At 41.5% G+C, this 22,793-nt stretch overlaps 1 protein-coding gene across 1 annotated transcript; it reads left to right on the top strand.

Moving 5' to 3' along the window:
- The first annotated feature begins 3,888 nt into the window (after window positions 1–3,888).
- LOC111916449 (uncharacterized) lies at window positions 3,889–6,368 on the top strand. The gene is made up of 4 exons (XM_023912127.3): window positions 3,889–4,206; window positions 4,282–4,750; window positions 5,414–5,683; window positions 5,902–6,368. Exons 1-4 carry the CDS (start codon window positions 3,889–3,891, stop codon window positions 6,366–6,368), a joined length of 1,524 nt encoding a protein of 507 aa, XP_023767895.2.
- The last annotated feature ends 16,425 nt before the right edge of the window (window positions 6,369–22,793 follow it).

Genomic DNA, 22,793 nt, shown 5'->3' with positions numbered 1-22,793 from the left:
TCGCCGATCCCTCCCCTGAGACTCTGCCTCCTCCCTGGCCTGGGTCTCAAGCTCAATCTCCCTCTAACAAACCAATTTTGCTTCTTACCATAGATACAAAATCACTATAACTAATATACTCAGAAAATATCAAAGCAAGTTCAGAAATACCTCCCTGTGGACATATGTATTCCAGATTAGTTCCATTAACTTGCCATCTCCCACCGGTTACAAGACAAACCAAATATTCAATCATTTTTTGAGCAAATTGTAGAGATAGAGAGTATTTCACAAACCAAATAACAGAAAAAATGATATTTTTTCTACAAAAGTTTTTATATAGCAAAGCCCATTTCGTAGTCAAACCAATTCATTTCGTAGTCAACCTTAAAAAAAAAAAATTATAAAAAATTGCATCATTTCGCAGATAGGATCAGAGGATTTCGCAGATGGGACCTATTCCATCTGCGAAATTACCCCTATTTATACCGAAAAAATTAAAAAAAAAAAATTCTCATCTGCGAAAGTACAAGTGCCTAAAGCACAACTGTGCTTCAGGCACTTGTACTTTCGCAGATGAGATGCCCATTTCGCAGATGGGACCTTCTCATCTGCGAAATGGGTGGCTATATATGTAATCTCGATTTTTTTTTGGCTATTTTTGTAATGCTATTAGTGTAATTGGCTATTTTTGTCATTTTCTCTTTCTTTATTAGAGCAGTTTGTTGATATTTTTCTGCCCGTTCCAAAAAAAAAATATAAAATATTTGTATAGGTAACCGTAAGTATGTAACTTAAATACTATTCAAGTAGGGGTGACAATTGATGACACAACACGAAAAAAAATACACGACACGAAACGAAATTGGGACGAAACTAAAATTCGAATTCGTGTTCGTGTCAAGTGTAAAAAACACGAAGTCGTGTCGTATGGTGTTCGTGTTCAAAATTCGAATCGAAATTGACACGATTTAGCATTTGTTTGTCGTGTTTTTCGAGTTTTTCGTGTTTGTCGTGTTATATATCATTAAGTATTAATTAAATATACTAATTTTTATTTTATTTTATCTTTGTCTTGTCATGTCGTGTTTGTCTTTTTTTAATCGGTTTGTTTTCGTGTTAGTTAAAAAAACACGACATCTTGTCGTGTCGTGTTCGTGTTACTTAAAACTTTGTCGTGTCGTGTCGTGTCGTGTCGTACAAAAACACGATACGATGACCCGATTTGCCACCCCTATATTCAAGTCACTGCGAATATCTTTCAAATTCCAAATATACTCTGAAAATACCCAAATTTCCCACTGAGTGGTCTGGGTTTGAAAAAGATTTCGAGATTGAGAATAAAAAAAATGTTCTAAATTCACAGAAGCCTAAATAGTTAGGGACTATTTTTGCTATTTCACAATCACAATCCCCCCATTATGAAATTATACTCTATTTGTTGTATAAAGGAAAAAAAAAATATTAGAAAATTTTAGAGTATTTGTGAATTTAGTTTTAATAAATTATCATTTTTAAGTTTAATAAAAGGATATAATGCTATTGTTTTTTTTTTGGAACCGACAGAATTTATTAAAACCACAGCCAAAAGGAAAAAGACCGGGCATAAAAGAAAAAACAAAAACAAAAACAAAACTTACAAAATGTCAAAAGGGGAACAAACCCAACATTCTCATCTATAATTTCCAAAATTACACCTATATTTCAGCAAACTAAAAACCATAGAAATCACATTATCCGGCAACTTTGAAGAGTTCACTTGGATTCAGTTAAACCAAACGTCGTTCCTTGCTTTCCACATATATCATAGAAACTCATAGCAGATAGCAAGAAATATTTTTCTCTTTTTTGGACAGTTCCCCCATAAGTAGCAAAATTAACAAAATCTGAAATCGAAAGGAACCTTTGAATAGGAACGTCACACCAATTGAAAATCCAGCGAAGAGAATCAAAAGCAATCGGACAGTCAAAGAGAATATGATCCGCAGTGTCCACACCACTAAAACACATTTGACAGGAAATAGAAGACATGTTGATACCTCTCATGAAAAGAGCTATTGCAGTAGGAATACGCCCCATACAAACCCTCCAAACAAAGCTAATGCTCTTGATAGGAACAAAGTGAAACCAAACCGTAGGATTATTTTTATCGGGATAGTCAATTTACTATCAATGAGGGCCATCAGATCGCATATTGTATACATGTTATTTACTTTTTTTTAAAGATTGATCAATTATCACATATTTCGGCGCAAACAAGTTTCTATTATTATGGGCGTATTTTGTAGGCATTGTCATAGGTCCATGAAACTTGTGACCAACGCTTTCAATAATAATTAATAACCATTGTTGGTAAAATGGATGGTCCAATGGGGAGTTGGCTGGTAGGGCAAAATAGTAAATGTATGATTACAAAAACTATTATGATTGGAATATTTTTTTTAATAAAAATAACTTAGAAGGTTATACACACTTGAATGTATTTAGGCAACCACTACACGGTTCGACTTATTTTATTTTTAATTTTATATGTGATGAATATAAATATGACCAAAAGAATAGTTTTCATTTAAATGAATTGAAATTATCTTTCAACTAATAAAAACACACCTCTAGTTATCCTTGTAATATGATATTATTGAATACGAATATGGATGGTTAATCACGATGTATGGTTTTCTTCTCATTCGTATTGAGTGTCCAAGTTAGGATTATAGAGTGACGAATATGGACAAAAAAATCATGTCGTTTTTGATTTTATAGTTAGTCAGTTTTAGGGGTCGTTTGATTTGCACTTACCCAGTCTGGTCAGAGCTAACTGCTGACCCGGTCAGTAGTCAGACTGTTTGATGGGCCTCCATTGTGGCTGACTCGGTAAGTAATCAATGACCAAGGAGCTGACTCGGTCCAAAAAAAAAAGAGGCTGACCAAGATTTTTCTTCTCCTGCGCCCTAACACAAATCGCCGCTATTCTTCCTTTTCCTTCAACATTCAGCGCAACGCAGCAACAGCTCCATCGATTCAGCGCAACGCAGCAACAGCTCCATCGATGATTCCCTCCGGCTTCAGGCGAACCTCCTGCGCCGACGAAGTGACAGCTCCGGTGCCGACGAAGTAACAGCCCCGGTGAGGAGATCGACTGCAGGTACGCTTGTTCGTGCTTTTTTTTTTTCTGAAATCACAAAGCCCCTTCAATGTTTGCTGACAAATCGACGATTACCTCCAGCTTCCGGCGAACCTCCTGTCCGGCGAAGTAACAGCTCCGACGAAGTAACAGCCCGGTGAGGAGATCGACTGTAGGTACGCTAGTTCGTGCCTTTTTTTTTTTTTTTTTTTTTCTGAAATCACAAAAGTTGCTGTCAAATTGATGATTTCATTCTGAAATTAGTGTTTGAAATTACTTCTTTCATTATTTTTGGATTCAATTAGAACAAAGGGTTGGCATAGGTGTATGTGTATTACCAATGTTTGCTGTCAAATTAGTGTTTGCTGTCAAATTGTTTATGAAATCTGATTTTATCTATATGAAGGAATGAATTGCTTGTGTATGAAATTTGTATGAACTAATGTGTGAAATCACAGCCCCTTATATAGTTGTTAAATCGAATGAATTGTTTATTGTGTGTGTATATGATATGTTTATGTGCATATGTGTGTAAGATCAAAATGCTCAAGAGAATGATTAGAATTTGTTACATAGGTGTATGTGTATTACCAAACTGATATATGAGATATTGTCTTCAAGTTATGTACTGTGTATATGATATCTCCCAAGTATTGTCTTCAAGTTGTATTAACTTTAGGTTAAACAAAAAAAATATATATTTTATCTTATTGACATCAAGCAAATAGTGTTTGTAAATGTGTGTTATGTGGATCATTAGATTTTTTTTTCTTTTTACAATAGATATGGCAGACAAAAGAATTAGGGTTAGTTGGAAGTCGGAATTGGTGGACAAAACTTTTTTAGAAGCATGTATACAAGAATTAACAAGAAATGGTCGGGAGGGTAGCGGACTAAAAGCAAGCTCATGGGCTGTGGTCGCGGAGAAATTGAAAACAGATCATAATTTTATTGTCGACAAAAAACAAATGAAAAACCGATATGACTATTTAAAAGCAAAATATGCAGTGTGGTTAAAACTTAAAAACAAAACAGGAAATATTTATAATCCCGTTACGAATTCTTTTAACATGACTAATGAAGAATGGGAAGCGGAAGCGAAGGTACATATATACATATTTTTTAAAGTATATTATTTTTTTACTACTTTAATAATATTTATTAAATTTGTTAAACAGTTGAACAAGTACGTAGATAAGCTGAGAAATGCACCTCTCCCTTGCCCTGAACTTTGTACCCAACTATTTGATGGGGCGACCTCGACCGGTGTTCACAGTTGGGGGCCATCTTCGACATTACCTCATCCCAATGAAACCTTCAGTACACATGATTTTGAGGATACAGAGATGGATGAGCCAGCACCTCATGCAGATACCCCAAGCTCAACAGTACCTCAACCTACTAGTGAGGAATCATCTGGGCGGACAAAAAACAAGGGGGGCAAACGAAATGGTCCTAAAGAAACCACACTTGATGATGAGTTGAAAGAAGTTGGAAAAGAGATTATCAAGGCTGCACAAGCATTCACCGAAGCAAATAATCTTGACAAGGAGATGGATGCTTGTATGGCGAAGTTGACAAGCTTGGAGTGGGGAGAATATGATCCGAAATACACCACTGCTCTTATGTTATTTGCTGAAAGTGCTGGTAATAGAAAATTTTGGTTGCGTCTTAACTTGTCAACTTGTGAGTCGTGGGTAACAAATGCAGGAAAAAAGTTTGGATTAGTTGGTTGACTTTAGTATTTACATGTTATGTTTGACTTTAGTATGTTATGGTTCATTGTTAGACATTAGTATTCTATGGTTTAGTTATGTTATGGATTGTTTTTCTTAGGTGCGGTTATGTTATATGAATTTATATGTTATGGAATGTTATGTTTTTCGTATTTACATGTTATGATTTGTTATGTTATGGATTGTTATGTTATTGATTGTTATGTTATGGATTGTTATGTTATTGATTGTTATGTTATTGATTAAAATGTAATTTGTATTTGACATCTAACATGACACATGGATAAAGAAGGTGACTTTTTATATTTTCTTATATTCTCGTGGTATTGGTTGATGTTGGTCCGACAAAGGCAAAGAATAATTAAAAGAATAAGAGCTAGCGAACAGGTAGCAAAGGGATATGTGTATACGCAAGATTTGATACACGGATGTCCTATACAATGTTACGATATGATACGTCTTTCACAAGATGCATTTGTACTATTATGCAATCACTTTACACAAAGAAATTGGTTGCAATCTAGTAGGACGATAAGCGTTGAAGAGAAGATGGCTATGTTTTTACATGTTATAGGACATAATGAACGTTTTCGAGCCGTTATAGAAAGATTTCATCACTCCACACAAACGATTCATCAATGTTTTCATGAGGTCTTACGTGCAATGATGTGTTTTGCACGAGAAATTATAGTACCAACCTCGTCTAATTCAACAACAAATACCTCAGAACGACATAGACGGCTAATGCAAATATTTCCCGGAGCAATAGGTGCACTAGATGGAACACTTGTACATGCAGTTGTGCCTGTTGATCAACAAACTCGTTATAGGGGAAGAGGAAAAGGTGAATGTTATCAAAATGTAATTGGAATTTGTAATTTTGATATGATATTCACCTTTGTATGGGCTGGATGGGAGGGCATAGCACATGATTCTAAAGTTTTGAAAGAAGTTGCATTTAACCCAACTTCCGGATTTCCATTCCCTCCACCAGGTTTGTAACTTTACTATACGTTTTATTATCTATATTATTTATATGATAAATTTGTCATGCATCTACAGATAAATATTACCTTTGTGATGCCGCATACACCAACACCCGTGGATTTATGGCTCCCTACCGCAATACTAGGTATTGGTTAGCCGATTTTCGAAGAAACATAGCTTTGACTAAGGAAGAAATGTTCAATCATGCTCATGCACAACTTAGAAATTACATTGAACGTGCTTATGGTGTATTGAAGGCGAGATTTCCAATTTTAAAACAAATGGCTCCTTATCCTTTTCCAGTGCAAAGAGACATAGTCATTTCTTGTGTTGCGGTCCATAATTTTATAAGGAAATACGATATTGAAGATGAATTATTTACGAACTTTGAACAAAACACTATGGTTAGTCATAATGTGGGTGGTGGAGGAAATGAGGGTCAAAACATAGAAGGCATAGAATGGGGTTCAGAAGCCGTTAACTATATGACTAATTTGCGTGACCAGATTGCTAATCAATTATTTTCAAATGGTTCACGTTAAATGGTGTACTTTTTTTATTATGTATGACAATTTGTATTTGGATTTTGTATTACACTTTGTATTTGGATTTTAATTGATGTATGTTTAATTTGGATTTTATATGATAATTTGTGGTTTTAAAATTTTTTTATCCAGCACAAGAGACAACATAAGGGTAATATGGTCATTTTTTCATTCAGCACAACCATTCAGATAAATAATCAAACAACATAAACTCAGTCAGATATGGACTCAGTCAGCATTTCTAACCCAGTCAGCTTTAACCCAGTCAGCAACTATCAAACGACCCCTTAGTTTCATTTAAATTTTTATTGCATATTTGAGTATTTCTTATTTGTAATTCGGAAACCTTAAATTTTAAAACATGTACCGCTTTAATGTTTGGTGGAGAAATATTTCACAATATCAACGAGATTTATTGCAAAACTGATAGTTACTTTTATATATAAAAAAAATGATCATTTTGTTAGACACTACCTATAAAAGTGGTAATTTTTGTGTTTTTCTCTTTAGTTTTCGTCAATCCAATAATTATTTTGTTATTAAACACACAATGTTTGTTAAAATCATAGTATCATGGTCAATGAAGCGTACTATTACAAAATAAAATATCGTAATTAATCTAACATATTACCCACAAACAAATATTCAAACAAACATTATTTGTATAATACGTACCTAATTGTTTTGTAGCAACACTGACATATTATATAGAAAGTCACGAGCCACGTAACACAATAAAATAAGGGTAAAATAAGTAAGCAAATTGAATATTAGAAACCTTATTTCCAAAAGATTTCATTGAGAAGTTTTAATACGACTTGTTGGTGTGCATGATTGTCTGAATACAGTCACACGAGTAATTGCGGCGTGTTTATTAAAGAACACGTGTTACTCAGAAACTAGTTTACCGGCCATGACGACGGTCATCACCGTCCTGTGAACCACATAATTATCATATTACACGAAGGACGATTACGAGTCTATGACATATCGTATCGTAGGCAGGGGAGGACGTAGGAATACACAGTAGGTGTTGCCGAGGTTGAAATAAGTGTTGCTGATGTAGAAAAATAAGGTAAAAAAATCGAAAAATCAAAAAATTTTCCACTACGGACAAAAAAAGTAGGTGTTGCCGGTGCCACACCGGGACACCTACTAGGTCCGCCCCTGATCGTAGGTTAATCGGTCGAAGTGCATGTTTATCACACCTAACGGTGATAAAATGCGGTAAATACGATACGACACCGTCCAGAAATGGAGGTGTAGTAAGGCCACCAAACAAGATACCAACATCACACATTTTTTTAATGCTTTTTTAAGGGGTAATTTTCATTTTTTTTCCTTTATCATAATAAATAAACACTTACACCTAATTTCAAATCACAAAACAAACACCAAACACTTCTATATACTTTTATATTTATAATTCGAAAATATTTTTATCGCCATCTGTTTTGTCGGATATGTTATCGTTGCGGGAAGCGGTTTTTATCAGGGATGTTATGTAAACAACACTCACTTATCCACAAGAAAATGAAGACGACAGTTCGCATTTAGAACCTATAAATCCTCTTTTACTGAGAAATCGTGAAGCGGGACATAACCAATTTGTGAATGACTACGTTAATGATGATGTTGTCTACGCTGAAAAATTCAAACGTCGGTTTCAGATGAGGAAAAAATTATTTCTACGCATTGTTGATGATATAAAAATCGATTTCCATATTTTCCACAGATGATTGATGTAAGAGATCAGAAAAGTTTCTTTATAATTCAAAAATGTACAACTATAATTTGTCAACTAACATTTGACATGAGACCGGTCTCATGAGATGAATATTTGAGGATGCCAAAGAGAACAACACGAGAATATCTATACAAGTTTGCTAAAGATGTGATTATCATCTGTCGTGGTCGTCATTTATGCAAGCCTATAAATAGCGACATCCACCAACTGCACATGACACATAAAAACAAGTATGAGTTCCATGGAATGCTTAGTAGTATTGATTGTATGCATTGTGGTGGTCAATGTGCCCTTAATGTGTGACACGTGAGGTGATCAAAAGTATCCAACAATAAATTTAGAAGCAATGATGTCCTATGATCTTTGAATATGACATGAATTTTTTTGGTGCATCAAGTTTAAACAATGACATCAATTTCCGGGCCAATCGCCAATATTCAATGCTATCTACCTTGGGAAACCGTATGATGTATCGTTTCAAGCAAATATGGCATCAAAAAAATGTGGGTATTACCTTACTGATGAGATATATCATGAGTTAGCCACATTTGTGAAATCATTCTCATGTCCAAATGAAAAAAAAACCATTAAGGTTTAATTTAGTCCAAGAATTAGCCACGAAGGATATCGAGCGAGCCAAGAGATGCATGATCATTCAAGCGCAAAAGAATACGTAGCTTGATGTATACATGTATCATATTGCATAATATGATTATAAAAGATGATAAGAAGGTGATTGGTCGCACAATGAAAATGAGAATTTATTAACATTCGAAGGAGTGGGTATCGGTACACCGAAATACATGATGAACAGAAGGGAAATATATGATCAAGCTGGACACCACAACCTTCGTGCTGCTATGGTGGAACATGTCTTCAATTCTCAAATAAATCTCGTTGTCGACGATTTTTACGGTAATTTGTTCAATGATACAGATTACGAATCAGACAAGTTTGTAGATGATTCGAATGAGGATTGTGATGGTGATATGACCGATGATGATTAGGCGTGACATTCTATTTTACTATGTTTCGATTATGTTTTTTTAGTATGTATTTTTTTAATTAATGAAATAATTTTCTTTTATTAACTTTATTTAATTAAAAAAGGGAAAAAAATATGTTAAGGTGTTGTATCAATCATAACAGAATTGTTGGGTGAGAGAAGGGTGATGTGAAAATGATGTGGTGTTGACATTGGATTCCACTAGGATGCTAAGATATGATATAATACCCATCGGCCTTGAAAAGGCTTTAATATTAGTTTAACATTTAATCTTAGAAACCAATTTCTAAAACGACAAACAAGGTTGCACAAGATGTAGACATGTAAATGATAAACCGTTCCTATTGTAGCACCTGGTTCCTGGTACGTAAATCTTATTTGAGTATTTCTCTTCTTTTAGCCTTGGACTCGGCAAGTCACAGGTCCGACTCGCCGAGTAGATGCGGGACCCGGGACACGTTTAAGTTGTCGACTCGGCGAGTCCATATCCTGGACTCGGCGAGTCATAGCTGTTGGATGAAACCCTAAGTTTCAGGGGTTTGCACCCTATTTAAACAACATATCCGCCCCAACCTCGCCCCCATTCACCCTCAAAGCCCTGTATCTCTCTCTAGCCGTGCTTCCTTGTGAGTTTGAAGTGTTTTTGTGGTATTCTTGAAGTTTTTGAGGGAAAAAGAAGAGGGAATCAAGAAGAGGAGAAGGAGGCCAAGCATCTCTGTGTCATTCCAACGTTTCCCCTAAGGTATAGCTCGTTTCCTCTGTTTTTAAGCTTATTGTCCCTTATAGCTCCATTAAAGTCCTTTTTGAGCCATTTCCAAGATTGTGTATGCTTGAGGGTTCGTAATAAGTTGATTGGCCTTTAGATCTAGGCAAGAGTGAGCTCCAGGAGCTCAGATCTGTTAGCTTTATGGACCCATGTTGCTTGTTCACCCTAGATCTACCCTTTTGAGGCATTTTGAACCCTAAAATCCATATTGGTGAATATCTACACGTAAAGTTGGAAACTATACGTGAACTTTACGTGTGATTCGTGTCCTAGAAGTCCAGATCTGTGAATGGCATGGACTGGAATCGAGCAAATCTGTGTATTTAGTGGGTGCATGGCAACGACTCGGCGAGTCATTCATGTGACTCGGCGAGTCTGTTCGCGAGTCTCCGAGTTTGTCCCATTTTCGTAGTGTCGAGTGAGCAGTGAGTCACGGGGTGTGACTCAGTGAGTCGGAAGCTGAACTCATCTATGGAGGTACTCGGTGAGTCAATGCCCTGACTCGGCGAGTTCAAGGCAATCTCCTTAGATCAAGAACAGACTCGGCGAGTTGTTCATACAACTCGGCGAGTCTTAGCATAAGTGTTCGTCGGATGAAGATGAACTCGACGAGTTGTTCATACAACTCGGCGAGTAGGATGAAGGACTTGAATATCAATTTAGAAGGTGAACTCGTCGAGTCGTCGCCTAACTCGACGAGTAGGAACGGGATTCAGGGCAATCGTTTGGGTAGGGACTCGGCGAGTTGGGTCAACTGAAAGTTGACTCTGACTTTGTTTGATGACATGATCAGGGGTAAAATGGTCATTTTACCTAAAGGTCAGTTAGCAGTGTTGATTGAGTATGTGGTGGGAATTGCAGCCGGAGGATTTCCGGAGCAGCAGCAGCAGCAGTAGACAGTCAGTTCCCGATCAGATCAGCAACTACTTCGAGGTGAGTTACCTTCCAGTAACGGTGGGTCTACGGCCACAATGCCGGCCCACCAGTAGGAGTTATATGTAGATGTTTGTCTCTGTGATATTCATCTAGGAATTACTACTACCTGTGTTATGCTATGTGCTAGTGACAGTAGGGGGAGATAGTCCCTGAGGTATCCGGTCGGTAGGACCGAAAGGGAGGCCAGTACCCAGATATGCTAGACAGTATCGGGTCGGTAGGACCGAAGGGGAGGCCAGCACCCAGATATGCTAGGCAGTATCCGGTCGAGAGGACCGAAGGAGAGGCCAGCACCCAGATATGCTAGGTAGTATCCGGTCGAGAGGAACGAAGGGGAGGCCAGCACCCAGATATGCTAGGCAACGTCCGGTCGAGAGGGCCGAAGGGGTAGGTCGGGCACCCATATATGCCTGACAATATATGTATGTTATGAGATTATATGGTATGTGGTACGGTGGGGGAACTCACTAAGCTTTGTGCTTACAGTTTTCAGTTTTGGTTTCAGGTACCTCCTCAGCTAGGGGAAAGGAGCCGGCGCGGTAGCAGCATGTCACACACACACTCTCTGGTTTCCGTATTTACGAGATTCTCTGGGATTTAAACTCTGATATTTTGATTGGTTGTATGATTTGGCTTTTAGACATGGTTTACGTTGTGTCATGGTTTGATCAAACAATGTTTTTAATTATTAATGTTTTCTAAAGTAATGTTTTAAAACGAAATTTTTGGACGTAAAAATTGGGTCGTTACAAGTTGGTATCAGAGCCCTGGTTTGAGGGATTCGGACACACCTTCGGGGGTGTCTGAACTCAAATCGAGGGATTAAAAGATTTTCTAAAAATAAAATGTTTTCAAAAAAAAATTGAGAAAAGAGTTTCGAGAAAGAACGAAGTGTGTGATGTGCGCGACCGGCCGAGCTCAAGTAAGTATTCCCCAAAGTACCCATACAAGTTTATGTTATGTTTATCAGCTTTTGTAGAACAGCATGCTAGAATAGGACTAAGGATCTAAGAGTGAAGCCTTATGTGCCTGCTTTATGTGTTTCAGTTGTATGAGAATTGCATGCTAGTTATTGAGTAGACAGCAAGTAGGATAGCCTGATTAGGTTATACCTGATAATATGAGCTTAACACTTTATGCTAGTATAGTTCCTGAAAGCAGATAGAGTTGATTGAGATTGTTACCCTTGTATGAATGTTGCTTGCTTCGTGCTACGTGGGACTCTGAATAATGGGAGTTAGCCATTAGGCGAATGCGTCACGTCACATGTGATCAGGGTTGAATAATCTTAGAGTGCCGGATTTGAACCTACTGTGCAGCTCTTGTTTGAGTCCAACCGTTGTAGGGACGAGTCGGGTACTCGAAGGAATATCTGAGCTTCGTCACATGTGATGGTATTCGGGTAATGGCTAATTGGCATTACAAGGAGGCCTGCAGCAACTGAGGACTGGATAGAGTAGAATCAGAGATTTCCCTAGGGCAAGCCTAGGATGAGTATAGCAGTGATCACCAGTAGTGAAAGGGATCTGGTGGAGTCGAGGCATTCCTTGAAGAAGGTACGGATAGATGTGGAAGGTAGTATGGGCCCGTACTACTGAAAGCAGAGGATCCGTACCCGAACCAAGGAAGGCCAAGATAAGACTAGGGAACTTGTAAGTAGCAGTGATCCCTCAGGAAGTATCAATATCTCTAATGTTTGATGTGATGTATTGCAGAATGGTGGTACTTCGATCAAGGCCGGTAGATGGCGGTTTAGGAGAGGGGTCAGGTTCGGGATCTGGTTCCGAGCCGGTTGATGAGGGACTACGCGAGTTCATCGCGTCAGAGATCACCAGAGGCATCCTTGAGTCAACCCCCATTCTATTTGGGTCGATCAAGGAAGGGATCATGGAGTTGATGGAGGATCACCTTCGGGCATTCCAGAGTGTAATGCATCTAGCCAGTCGGGATCTCGCACACTGTCCTTCAAGGACTTCAGGGGCAGTGGTGCGCCGGATTCCCATGGGGTGAAGGACCCCATTGCTGCCAGGCGATGGATTGCAGACATCGAGTCTGCACAGTTGACTAGCTTCTGCCCCGATGGGTCGAAGGTGAGGTATGCAGCAGGGTGTTTACGGGACCGAGCCCGGGATTGGTGGGAGTCAGTGGGTGACTCGTTGGGAGCCTCAGCTATCGAGGCTATGACCTGGTCGGAATTTGTGATCAGGTTCAGTGCAGAGTTTGCGCCGTCTGTCGAGCTTCAGTAGCTGGCCAGGGAGTTTCTAGATATGAGACAGACGACGGAGACTGTAGCGGAGATCATCGCCAAGTTCCGGGAGAGGGCTTTGTTGGTGTCCCAGTATGCTGGTGACGAGGACATGAGGAGGACTCGTTATCATGATATGCTACGAGCTGACATCCGGGAGCATGTTAGCTTTTCGGCTTGCCCTACCCTGGACTCCATGATTGCCAGGGCGAGGGAAAGGGAGATAGATTTGGAGCACATCCGGAAACGGAAGGCAGAAGAGAGTCAGTCAGGAGGGGCTTCGGGGAAGAAGCCCAAGGGATCTAATGCGGGGCCGAAAGGCCAACAGGGACGGGGACGCTGCAGGAAATGCGGCAAGGCGCACGGGGGAGCGTGCAGGATGGGATCATCAGGCTGCTACAAGTGTGGCAAGTCTGGGCACATCAACAGGGATTTCACTGCTCCGGCATCAGTTATTCAGACATCAGAGTTGCTATGTTTCCATTGCAACCAGAGGGGCCACAAGAAGGCCAATTGCCCCCAGTTGACAGTTTCAGCGCCGGTGAAGGCGCCAGCTCCAGCGACCCTGCGGATCACGGATGGCCGGCAGGGCAAGGCAGAGACTCTAGTGGTGAGGAGCTGAGCATTTCAGCTGACTACCGAGGAGGCACGCGCCGCACCCGATGTGGTGACGGGTATGATTCTTTCCCTCTATCTTATTTTTATGATGTTATGTTATTAATATGTGCTCCGTATGTATATGTATGCATTAGGATCGTTCCATGTGAACGGCCTTCCAGTTCAGGTGTTGTTCGAATCGGGTGCGTCCCGATCATTTGTTTCCCTTGCGCTTAGCAAGAAGTTTCATGAGTCATCGGGCGAGTTAGATTGCCCTTTGGAGGTGGAGATTGCTGATGATCGATCGGTGCGAGCATCGATGATATTTCGAGATTGCATGCTGCGTTTGTTTGAGGAGCGCTACTTGGTAGATTTGGTTCCCATTTCGTTGCGTGGGAACAAGGTGATTATAGGCATGGATTGGCTGAGCCCTAATGGGGCGGTGATAGATTGCGCGCATCAGCTAGTGCGGGTCAGGACCCCAGGCGGGGGAGAGTTAGTAATTCATGGCGAGAGGCCGCAGTATGGACCCGCAATATGTTCAGCAGCGAGGGCGAGGCGCTACCTTCAGCAGGGATGTGCAGGATATGTCGCGTATGTGATGGATACCCGGGAGGCGGGTAAGGCGACAGTGAGCGAGGTTCCGGTGGTTCGAGACTTTGCAAATGTTTTCCCGGAAGAGCTTCCTGGGATACCTCCGGAGCGACAGGTGGATTTCAGGATTGACCTTGTTCCTGGTGCGGCTCCGATAGCCAAGGCACCGTGTCGGTTGGCTCCTCCCGAGATGCAGGAGTTGTCTACACAGCTGCAGGAGCTGCTAGACAAGGGATTTATTCGCCCGAGCAGTTCGCCCTGGGGAGCCCCGATTCTGATTGTGAAGAAGAAGGACGGGTCGCATCGGATGTGTATAGATTACTGGGAGCTGAACATGGTAAAGGTGAAGAACCGTTACCCGCTCCCGAGGATTGATGACCTCTTTGACCAGCTTCAGGGAGCATCTTGGTTCTCCAAGATTGATTTGCGTTCGGGTTATCATCAGATGAGGGTCAGGGAGGAGGATATGCAGAAGACCGCGTTTCGGACGCGCTATGGCCATTATGAGTTTGTGGTGATGCCGTTTGGGCTCACCATTGCTCCTGCCGCGTTCATGGACCTCATGAACCGCGTATGCAGACCGATGCTGGATCGGTCTTTGATAGTTTTTATCGATGACATCTTGGTTTATTGCAAGACTCGGGAGGAACATGAGGAGCATCTGAGAGAGGTGTTGGAGACCCTGAGGAGGGAGAGCTTGTATGCCAAGTTCTCCAAGTGTGAGTTTTGGTTGCGCGAGGTGCAATTTCTCGGACACCTTGTCAACCAGGACGGGAGTCTAGTCGATCCGGCCAAGGTCGAGGCCGTGATGAGATGGGAGGTTCCGAAGTCTCCATCTGAGATTCGGAGTTTCCTGGGATTAGCAGGCTACTATCGGAAATTTATTCAGGATTTCTCCAAGATAGCCGTACCTCTGACGCGGCTGACGAAGAAAGTCATGGTCTTTCGGTGGGGACCCGAGCAGCAGGCTGCGTTTGAGACGCTGAGACAGAGACTGTGCGAGTCGCCGATCTTAGCCCTGCCAGAGGGCGTAGAGGATTTTCTGGTATACTGCGACGCGTCCATTTCTGGGTTGGGCGCGGTACTGATGCAGAGGGGCATGTCATTGCCTACGCTTCGAGGCAGCTCAAGCCTCACGAGGCGAACTACCCGACGCATGATTTGGAGTTGGGGGCGGTGGTTTTTGCCCTCAAGATTTGGCGGCATTACCTCTACGGGGTTCGATGTACCATCTACACGGACCACAAGAGTTTGAGGTACCTCATGGATCAGCCGAATTTGAACATGAGGCAGCGTCGGTGGTTGGACGTGGTAAAGGATTATGATTGCGAGATCCTCTACCACCCGGGGAAGGCCAATGTGGTGGCCGATGCGCTTAGCCGCAAGGCGGCGCCGATCAGGGACGTTTGCATGAGGATGACTGTGGTGACTCCCCTATTGGAGCGAATTCGGGAGGCTCAACAGGAGTCTATCAATGAGGAGCATCGGAAGAGTGAGCGTGTGGTGGGTCAGGTTTCCTCCTTTGATTATGATAGCCGAGGACTATTGACACTACACCGTAGGGTGTGGGTGTCGTATCACGAAGGCGTGCGCCAGATTTTGATGGAGGAGGCGCACAAGTCCCGATTCTCTATTCATCCCGGGGCGACGAAGATGTATAGGGATCTTCGTCTAGATTATTGGTGGCCCTGCATGAAGCGGGATGTGGCATGGTACGTTGAGCGCTGCTTGACCTGCAGGAAGGTCAAGGCCGAGCATCAGAGGCCGCATGGCAAGATGCAGCCGTTGGATATTCCACTATGGAAATGGGAAGATATCACGATGGATTTTATCACGAAGCTTCCCAGGACCGTGCGTGGAGTGGATTTGATTTGGGTCATCGTGGATCGATTGACCAAGAGTGCTCGCTTTATCCCGATTCAGGAGAGCATATCGGCCGAAAAATTGGCCGACATCTATATCAGGGAGATTGTGGCACGGCATGGGGTGCCAGTATCGGTTATCTCGGACAGTGATGTGCGTTTTACTTCCAGATTTTGGAAGAGATTTCATGACGAGTTGGGCACTCGTTTGCATTTTAGCACCGCTTTTCACCCGTAGACGGATGGTCAGAGCAAGCGGACCATCCAGACTCCGGAGGATATGTTGCAGGCGTGCGTGCTAGATTTTGGTGGTAGCTGGGATACCTATCTTCCACTGGCCGAGTTCTCCTACAACAACAGCTATCACGCGAGTATCGACCGCCCTCCCTTCGAGATGTTGTACGGACGGAGGTGCATGACCCCGATATGCTGGGGTGAAGTTGGCCAGAGAGTCATGGGGAGCACCGAAGTGGTGCTCAAGACGACCGATAGGATCCAGCAGGTCCAGAGCAGGCTTCAGACTGCTCAGAGTCGGCAGAAAAGTTATGCCGACAAGCGTCGATCCGACTTGGAGTTTCAAGTCGGGGATATGGTTCTCCTGAAGGTGTCGCCTTGGAAAGGCGTCATTCGATTCAGGAAGCGGGGCAAGTTGGGCCCGCAATTCATCGGACCGTTCAGGGTCGTAGCCCGGGTGGGCAAGGTGGCGTATAGTTTGGATCTGCCAGCCGAGCTCAGCCAGATCCACAACACTTTCCATGTTTCTCAGCTGCGAAAGTGCCTAGTGGACGATTCAGCGGTTGTGCCGTTAGAGGACATTCAGGTTGATGACAGCCTGAATTACATTGAGCGTCCAGTCGCAATCCTCGACAGGAAGTCGAAGGATTTGAGGAACAAGAGGGTGGAGCTAGTGAAGGTGCAATGGCAGCACCGCAAGGGTTCGGAATGGACTTGGGAGCCGGTGGACGAGATGATAGAGCATTATCCCGAGCTGTTTCAGGATCGAGCAGCAGACTTCGAGGACGAAGTCTAAAATAAGTGGGGGAGATTTGTAGCACCTGGTTCCTGGTACGTAAATCTTATTTGAGTATTTATCTTCTTTTAGCCTTGGACTCGGCGAGTCACAGGTTTGACTCGCCGAGTAGATGCGGGAACCGGGACACGTTTAAGTTGTCGACTCGGCGAGTCCACATCCTGGACTCGGCGAGTCATAGCTGTTGGATGAAACCCTAAGTTTCAGGGGTTTGCACCCTATTTAAACAACATATCCACCCCAACCTCGCCCCCATTCACCCTCAGAGCCCTGTATCTCTCTCTAGCCGTGCTTCCTTGGGAGTTTGAAGTGTTTTTGTGGTATTCTTGAAGTTTTTGTGTCACACCCCCGAACCAGACGGCGGAAACGTACGGGGGCTGTCGTGACTCAATTGAATACCATAACATTGAATATATATGAAACATAACAACATTCGTCACCATGCATTAATATAATACAACCAGTAGCGTTTACATGAACTACATTGTTTAAATATTACATTCTCAAAGTAATTGTTCGATACTAATTAAGCAACAGCGAAACGTCATAGAGTACAATTCATCCTTCACTTAATCTGTTACTTGAGAATACAAGTATTTTGAAAAACGTCAACATATGAAATGTTGGTGAGTTCATAAGCGGTATTTGAAGAAAAACAATGTTCGTATCGTTTGAAAACCACCAGAAAATCCGATATTTTCTGAAAAGAGAAGCTTTCGAAAATGTTTGTGAAGATCCATAGGTATGCTTGTTTGTTTCTATACTTGTAAAAAAAAATGTTCATTGAAGTTGTAGGCATTTCAAATCTGTATGTATTGAAAACCCTAGGAAAACCCGATGTTCTCCTAGTTCTTTGAATTACATGAAGTTACATTGAAACCATTGCATAGCGTATAGTGTCAGTCCCAGGCGACGTTGGAAGGTTCTCGAGCAGGATTATTTACTACAAACCCGCGTTACACAAACGCCCAGTTTATAGTTATACTAACGACCCCGAAGGCGTCGTCAGTACTAATCGTGTTATCCAATCGCCCTGACTAGGTGTCGTCCCACATCCGAAGAGTAAGAGGACACGAAGGCCTCGATAACTCTATTAATCGGTTGGGGATAATATGCGTGCGAGGGGTCCCCGACCCGCCTCGTAAAATATGCAGACTTTTCTAGCAATACCAAGGACCCTTGGGGACCAGTGGTATACAAGCCATTGAAAGTCCCTCTACGTTGTGCCGAGTCGGTGAAACTCAACACTTCGTAGAAAATATGCGTCTTCGGGCCTTAAGATCAGGTCATTGGGCTAGCTAGGCTCAACGAACAAGATTTTACACTTGTGGGGCCCAAAGATGGTGCGTAGACGTCTGTGCACACTCGTATGTAAGCTAAGTTCCCAAACGTATGTATATGAACCGTAGTGTCGTAGAGTTAGTAGTTGTAGATTTCTATTGGCTCGAGACCGAGCCAATTCGTTTAACAACGACTTTTGGTATTGTAATGAGTTGTATTTCGTCGATAGTCGCGATGCTATTATTTAATCAAATTATGTATATTGAATTAGCCTTGAAATATTTCTGTTTTCAGCCCCTCATTATTTGTAAAATTTACATTTTCAACCCTTTTTATTAAATACTTCCCGGTTTGGTCCTTAAACTATTTTTCTTGACATTTTAACACCAAAAATTATTGAAATTACTATTTTTCAGCATATTTCTCATAGAAAACAGTTTAAGTCCCTGAAAATGCAGTTTTCTCGGTTTTAATCCCTTCTTTTCGCAATTTTGACAATTTTGGCCCAAATTGGAAAATTTTTGCAACTTTGGTCCTTTTTAAATTTAAAAAGCATTTTAAACCTTTGAAAAGGATTTGGAACACTTATAGTCCACTGTTTTACAGAAAATTACAGTTTTGGTCCTCCAAAACAGAAAAATTCGCATAATGGGCCTCATTGGGCCGAAATTTTCATTTTTAGCCCATTAAGCTTGGAATTTATGTTTTTAATCCCCTAAATGAGTATATTTCCAGAAATTGATTTATGGAAACTGTTTTGGCACACTTCATCCATCAGAATCTGTGAAATGTCAATTTGGGCCCTTAATTTTGTATTTTTCACATTTTAGGCCCAAAATTTGTGCTTTTAACCCAAAGAAAATTATTACTAAACCACTTAGCCATTTTTCTTGAAACACTTTGTGTGTAGAAATATATTTGAAGCTAAGATCATAAAACATAAGTTATATCTCGGTTTTGAGGGGTTTTATGGCTAGATCCAACATTAAAACACATAAAAGCATACATATAAGCATGGAAATCATACAAAGCATACAAACACATATAGATCTACACTTTCACTTGTATCCCCCCCCCCCCCACAAAACTCATAAAAACAGAAAATAGGGGGTATGAAGCTCACCTTGAGATTTGGATTTGATTTTGATGAAGATTTGAGAGAAGATTTCGGCCCTAGCAACTCCTTGTGGAGATCTTCGAACTTAGATGGTTCTAGGGAGCATAATCACGAATTTGAGGTGATGAGAGGAGATTTTTGAAGAGGTTAAGAAGTTAAATCATAGATCTAGGTGAGAACTTACCAAAGTCGATGATCTAGGTGAAGATCCTCTTGAATCTACCCACCAAACTCGAAAATTTAGAGGAGGATGAGGAGATTTTCTTGAGAGAGTTTGAAAGAAATAAATGAATGTGGTGTTGTGGAGTGTTTGGCCGAGGATGAGAGAGAGGAAGAAGAAATGAACTTTGAAGTGATGTATACATGGAAGTACGAGATGTTGCATGGAGAAATGAGATGACATGGAAGTTTGGAGGGTAATGCATGGATAACCACCATATAATAAAGAGGTGGCATGCATTAGTCAACCCTTCATCTTGGGCTTTAGTTTTTGGGCCGAGATTTTTAAAAGGAAGGGAAAGTTTTGGGCTTTAATGCCCCTTTAAGACTTAGAGGTTTGGAATGAATTTTTGTGATGTGTGTGTGTGTATTCTCGGCCCTTGCCAAAAAAAAGAAGAGATAAGATCCAAGGGGTTAATGCATGATAGGTAATAAGTGTCTAGATGTATGTGATTATCTAGATACTTGGTGGATCATCATGTGTTGGCAAACTTTAAAATAACCTTGTTATTTGTGAGGTAATAGTTTGTCTTGAAACATGAGATGCTACCATAGATACATGGTGGTTAAACATGAGTTGTCACATGCATGTTTAGTCTTCATTTATCCATTCTTTTCTCTCTTTTTTTTATTATTAAATATGGGCTGATTTGGGCTAAGGAGAAAGGAAAGGAATCATCTTGGGCCCATACTCGAATTTATGAAGCCTAAAAATAAATTTTCGGCCCATTGGGGCAAATGAAATCCTTTATGGCCCAACAAGGCTCATTAGAGATAAGACGGATTATTTTAGGTCCACATGGCCCAAATGCTAAAGTTTTATGAATGTGGTCTATTTAGAGCCCACTTAGGGCTTCTAGGCCCAATAAGAGAATTTTAGTTCGTAAGGAACTTGGACCGGGATTACTAAGGTTTCCAACCCTTAGTTGAACATATGAGGTGTATTTTGAACGAGGATAGAGTATAGCATTCACTTAAATTACAAGCCCTACTATAGTTGGTGGTTTCATGAGAATAGAAACTCCTAGCAAAAGTGCCAGTTGTGACATTTTGAGGGAAAAATAAGAGGGAATCAAGAAGAGGAGAAGGATGCCAAGCATCTTTGTGTCATTCCAACATTTCCCCTAAGGTATAGCTCGTTTCCCCTCTGTTTTTAAGCTTATTGTCCCTTATAGCTCCATTAAAGTCCTTTTTGAGCCATTTCCAAGATTGTGTATGCTTGAGGGTTCGTAATAAGTAGATTGGCCTCTAGATCTAGGCAAGATTGAGCTCCAGGAGCTCAGATCTGTTAGCTTTATGGACCCATGTTGCTTGTTCACCCTAGATCTACCCTTTTGAGGCATTTTGAACCCTAAAATCCATATTGGTGAATATCTACACGTAAAGTTGGAAACTTTACGTGTGATTCGTGTCCTAGAAGTCCAGATCTGTGAATGGAATGGACTGGAATCGAGCAAATCTGTGTATTTAGTGGGTGCATGGCAACGACTCGGCGAGTCGTTCATGTGACTCGGCGAGTCTGTTCGCGAGTCTCCGAGTTTGTCCCCTTTTCATAGTGTCGAGTGAGCAGTGAGTCACGGGGTGTGACTCAGTGAGTCGGAAGCTGAACTCATCTATGGAGGTACTCGGCGAGTCAATGCCCTGACTCGGCGAGTTCAAGGCAATCTCCTTAGATCAAGAACAGACTCGGCGAGTTGTTCATACAACTCGGCGAGTCTTAGCATAAGTGTTCGTCGGATGAAGATGAACTCGACGAGTTGTTCATACAACTCGGCGAGTAGGATGAAGGACTTGAATATCAGTTTAGAAGGTGAACTCGTCGAGTCTTCGCTTAACTCGACGAGTAGGAACGGGATTCAGGGCAATCGTTTGGGTAGGGACTCGGCGAGTTGGAAAGCCAACTCGGCGAGTTGGGTCAACTGAAAGTTGACTCTGACTTTGTTTGATGACATGATCAGGGGTAAAATGGTCATTTTACCCAAAGGTCAGTTAGCAGTGTTGATTGAGTATGTGGTGGGAATTGCAGCCGGAGGATTTCCGGAGCAGCAGCAGCAGCAGTAGACAGTCAGTTCCCGATCAGATCAGCAACTACTTCGAGGTGAGTTACCTTCCAGTAACGGTGGGTCTACGGCCACAATGCCGGCCCACCAGTAGGAGTTATATGTAGATGTTTGTCTCTGTGATATTCATCTAGGAATTACTACTACCTGTGTTATGCTATGTGCTAGTGACAGTAGGGGGAGATTGTCCCCGAGGTATCCGGTCGGTAGGACCGAAGGGGAGGCCAACACCCAGATATGCTAGGCAGTATCCGGTTGGTAGGACCGAAGGGGATGCCAGCACCTAGATATGCTAGGCAGTATCCGGTCGAGAGGACCGAAGGGGAGGCCAGCACCCAGATATGCTAGGCAATGTCCGGTCGAGAGGGCCGAAGGGGTAGGTCGGGCACCCAGATATGCCTGACAATATATGTATGTTATGAGATTATATGGTATGTGGTACGGTGGGGGAACTCACTAAGCTTTGTGCTTACAGTTTTCAGTTTTGGTTTCAGGTACCTCCTCAGCTAGGGGAAAGGAGCCGGCGCGGTAGCAGCATGTCACACACACACTCTCTAGTTACCGCATTTACGAGATTCTCTGGGATTTAAACTCTGATATTTTGATTGGTTGTATGATTTGGCTTTTAGACATGGTTTACGTTGTGTCATGGTTTGATCAAACAATGTTTTTAATTATTAATGTTTTCTAAAGTAATGTTTTAAAACAAAATTTTTGGACGTAAAAATTGGGTCGTTACACCTATATATCAAAAGTCAAACATAAAATGTAAAACAAATTCCTAAATGTTTTTTCAAAAAGGAATATGAGAAACAAAGGTATGCAAAACTCATGGGTTTTTTTGGAAACAATGAAGATAAATATCGGTGATGACGGTGTATATTCAATTATGGTGTGAAAATGAAGACGAGGATCAAATCCCAATTAGATCCTATATTCTCCATCGAACATATGTTTCTTGC

The sequence above is a fragment of the Lactuca sativa genome, chromosome 2, assembly GCF_002870075.4.
Source record: "Lactuca sativa cultivar Salinas chromosome 2, Lsat_Salinas_v11, whole genome shotgun sequence".
Classification (NCBI taxonomy): domain Eukaryota; kingdom Viridiplantae; phylum Streptophyta; class Magnoliopsida; order Asterales; family Asteraceae; genus Lactuca; species Lactuca sativa.
This window is presented reverse-complemented; position numbering and strand designations above follow the sequence as displayed.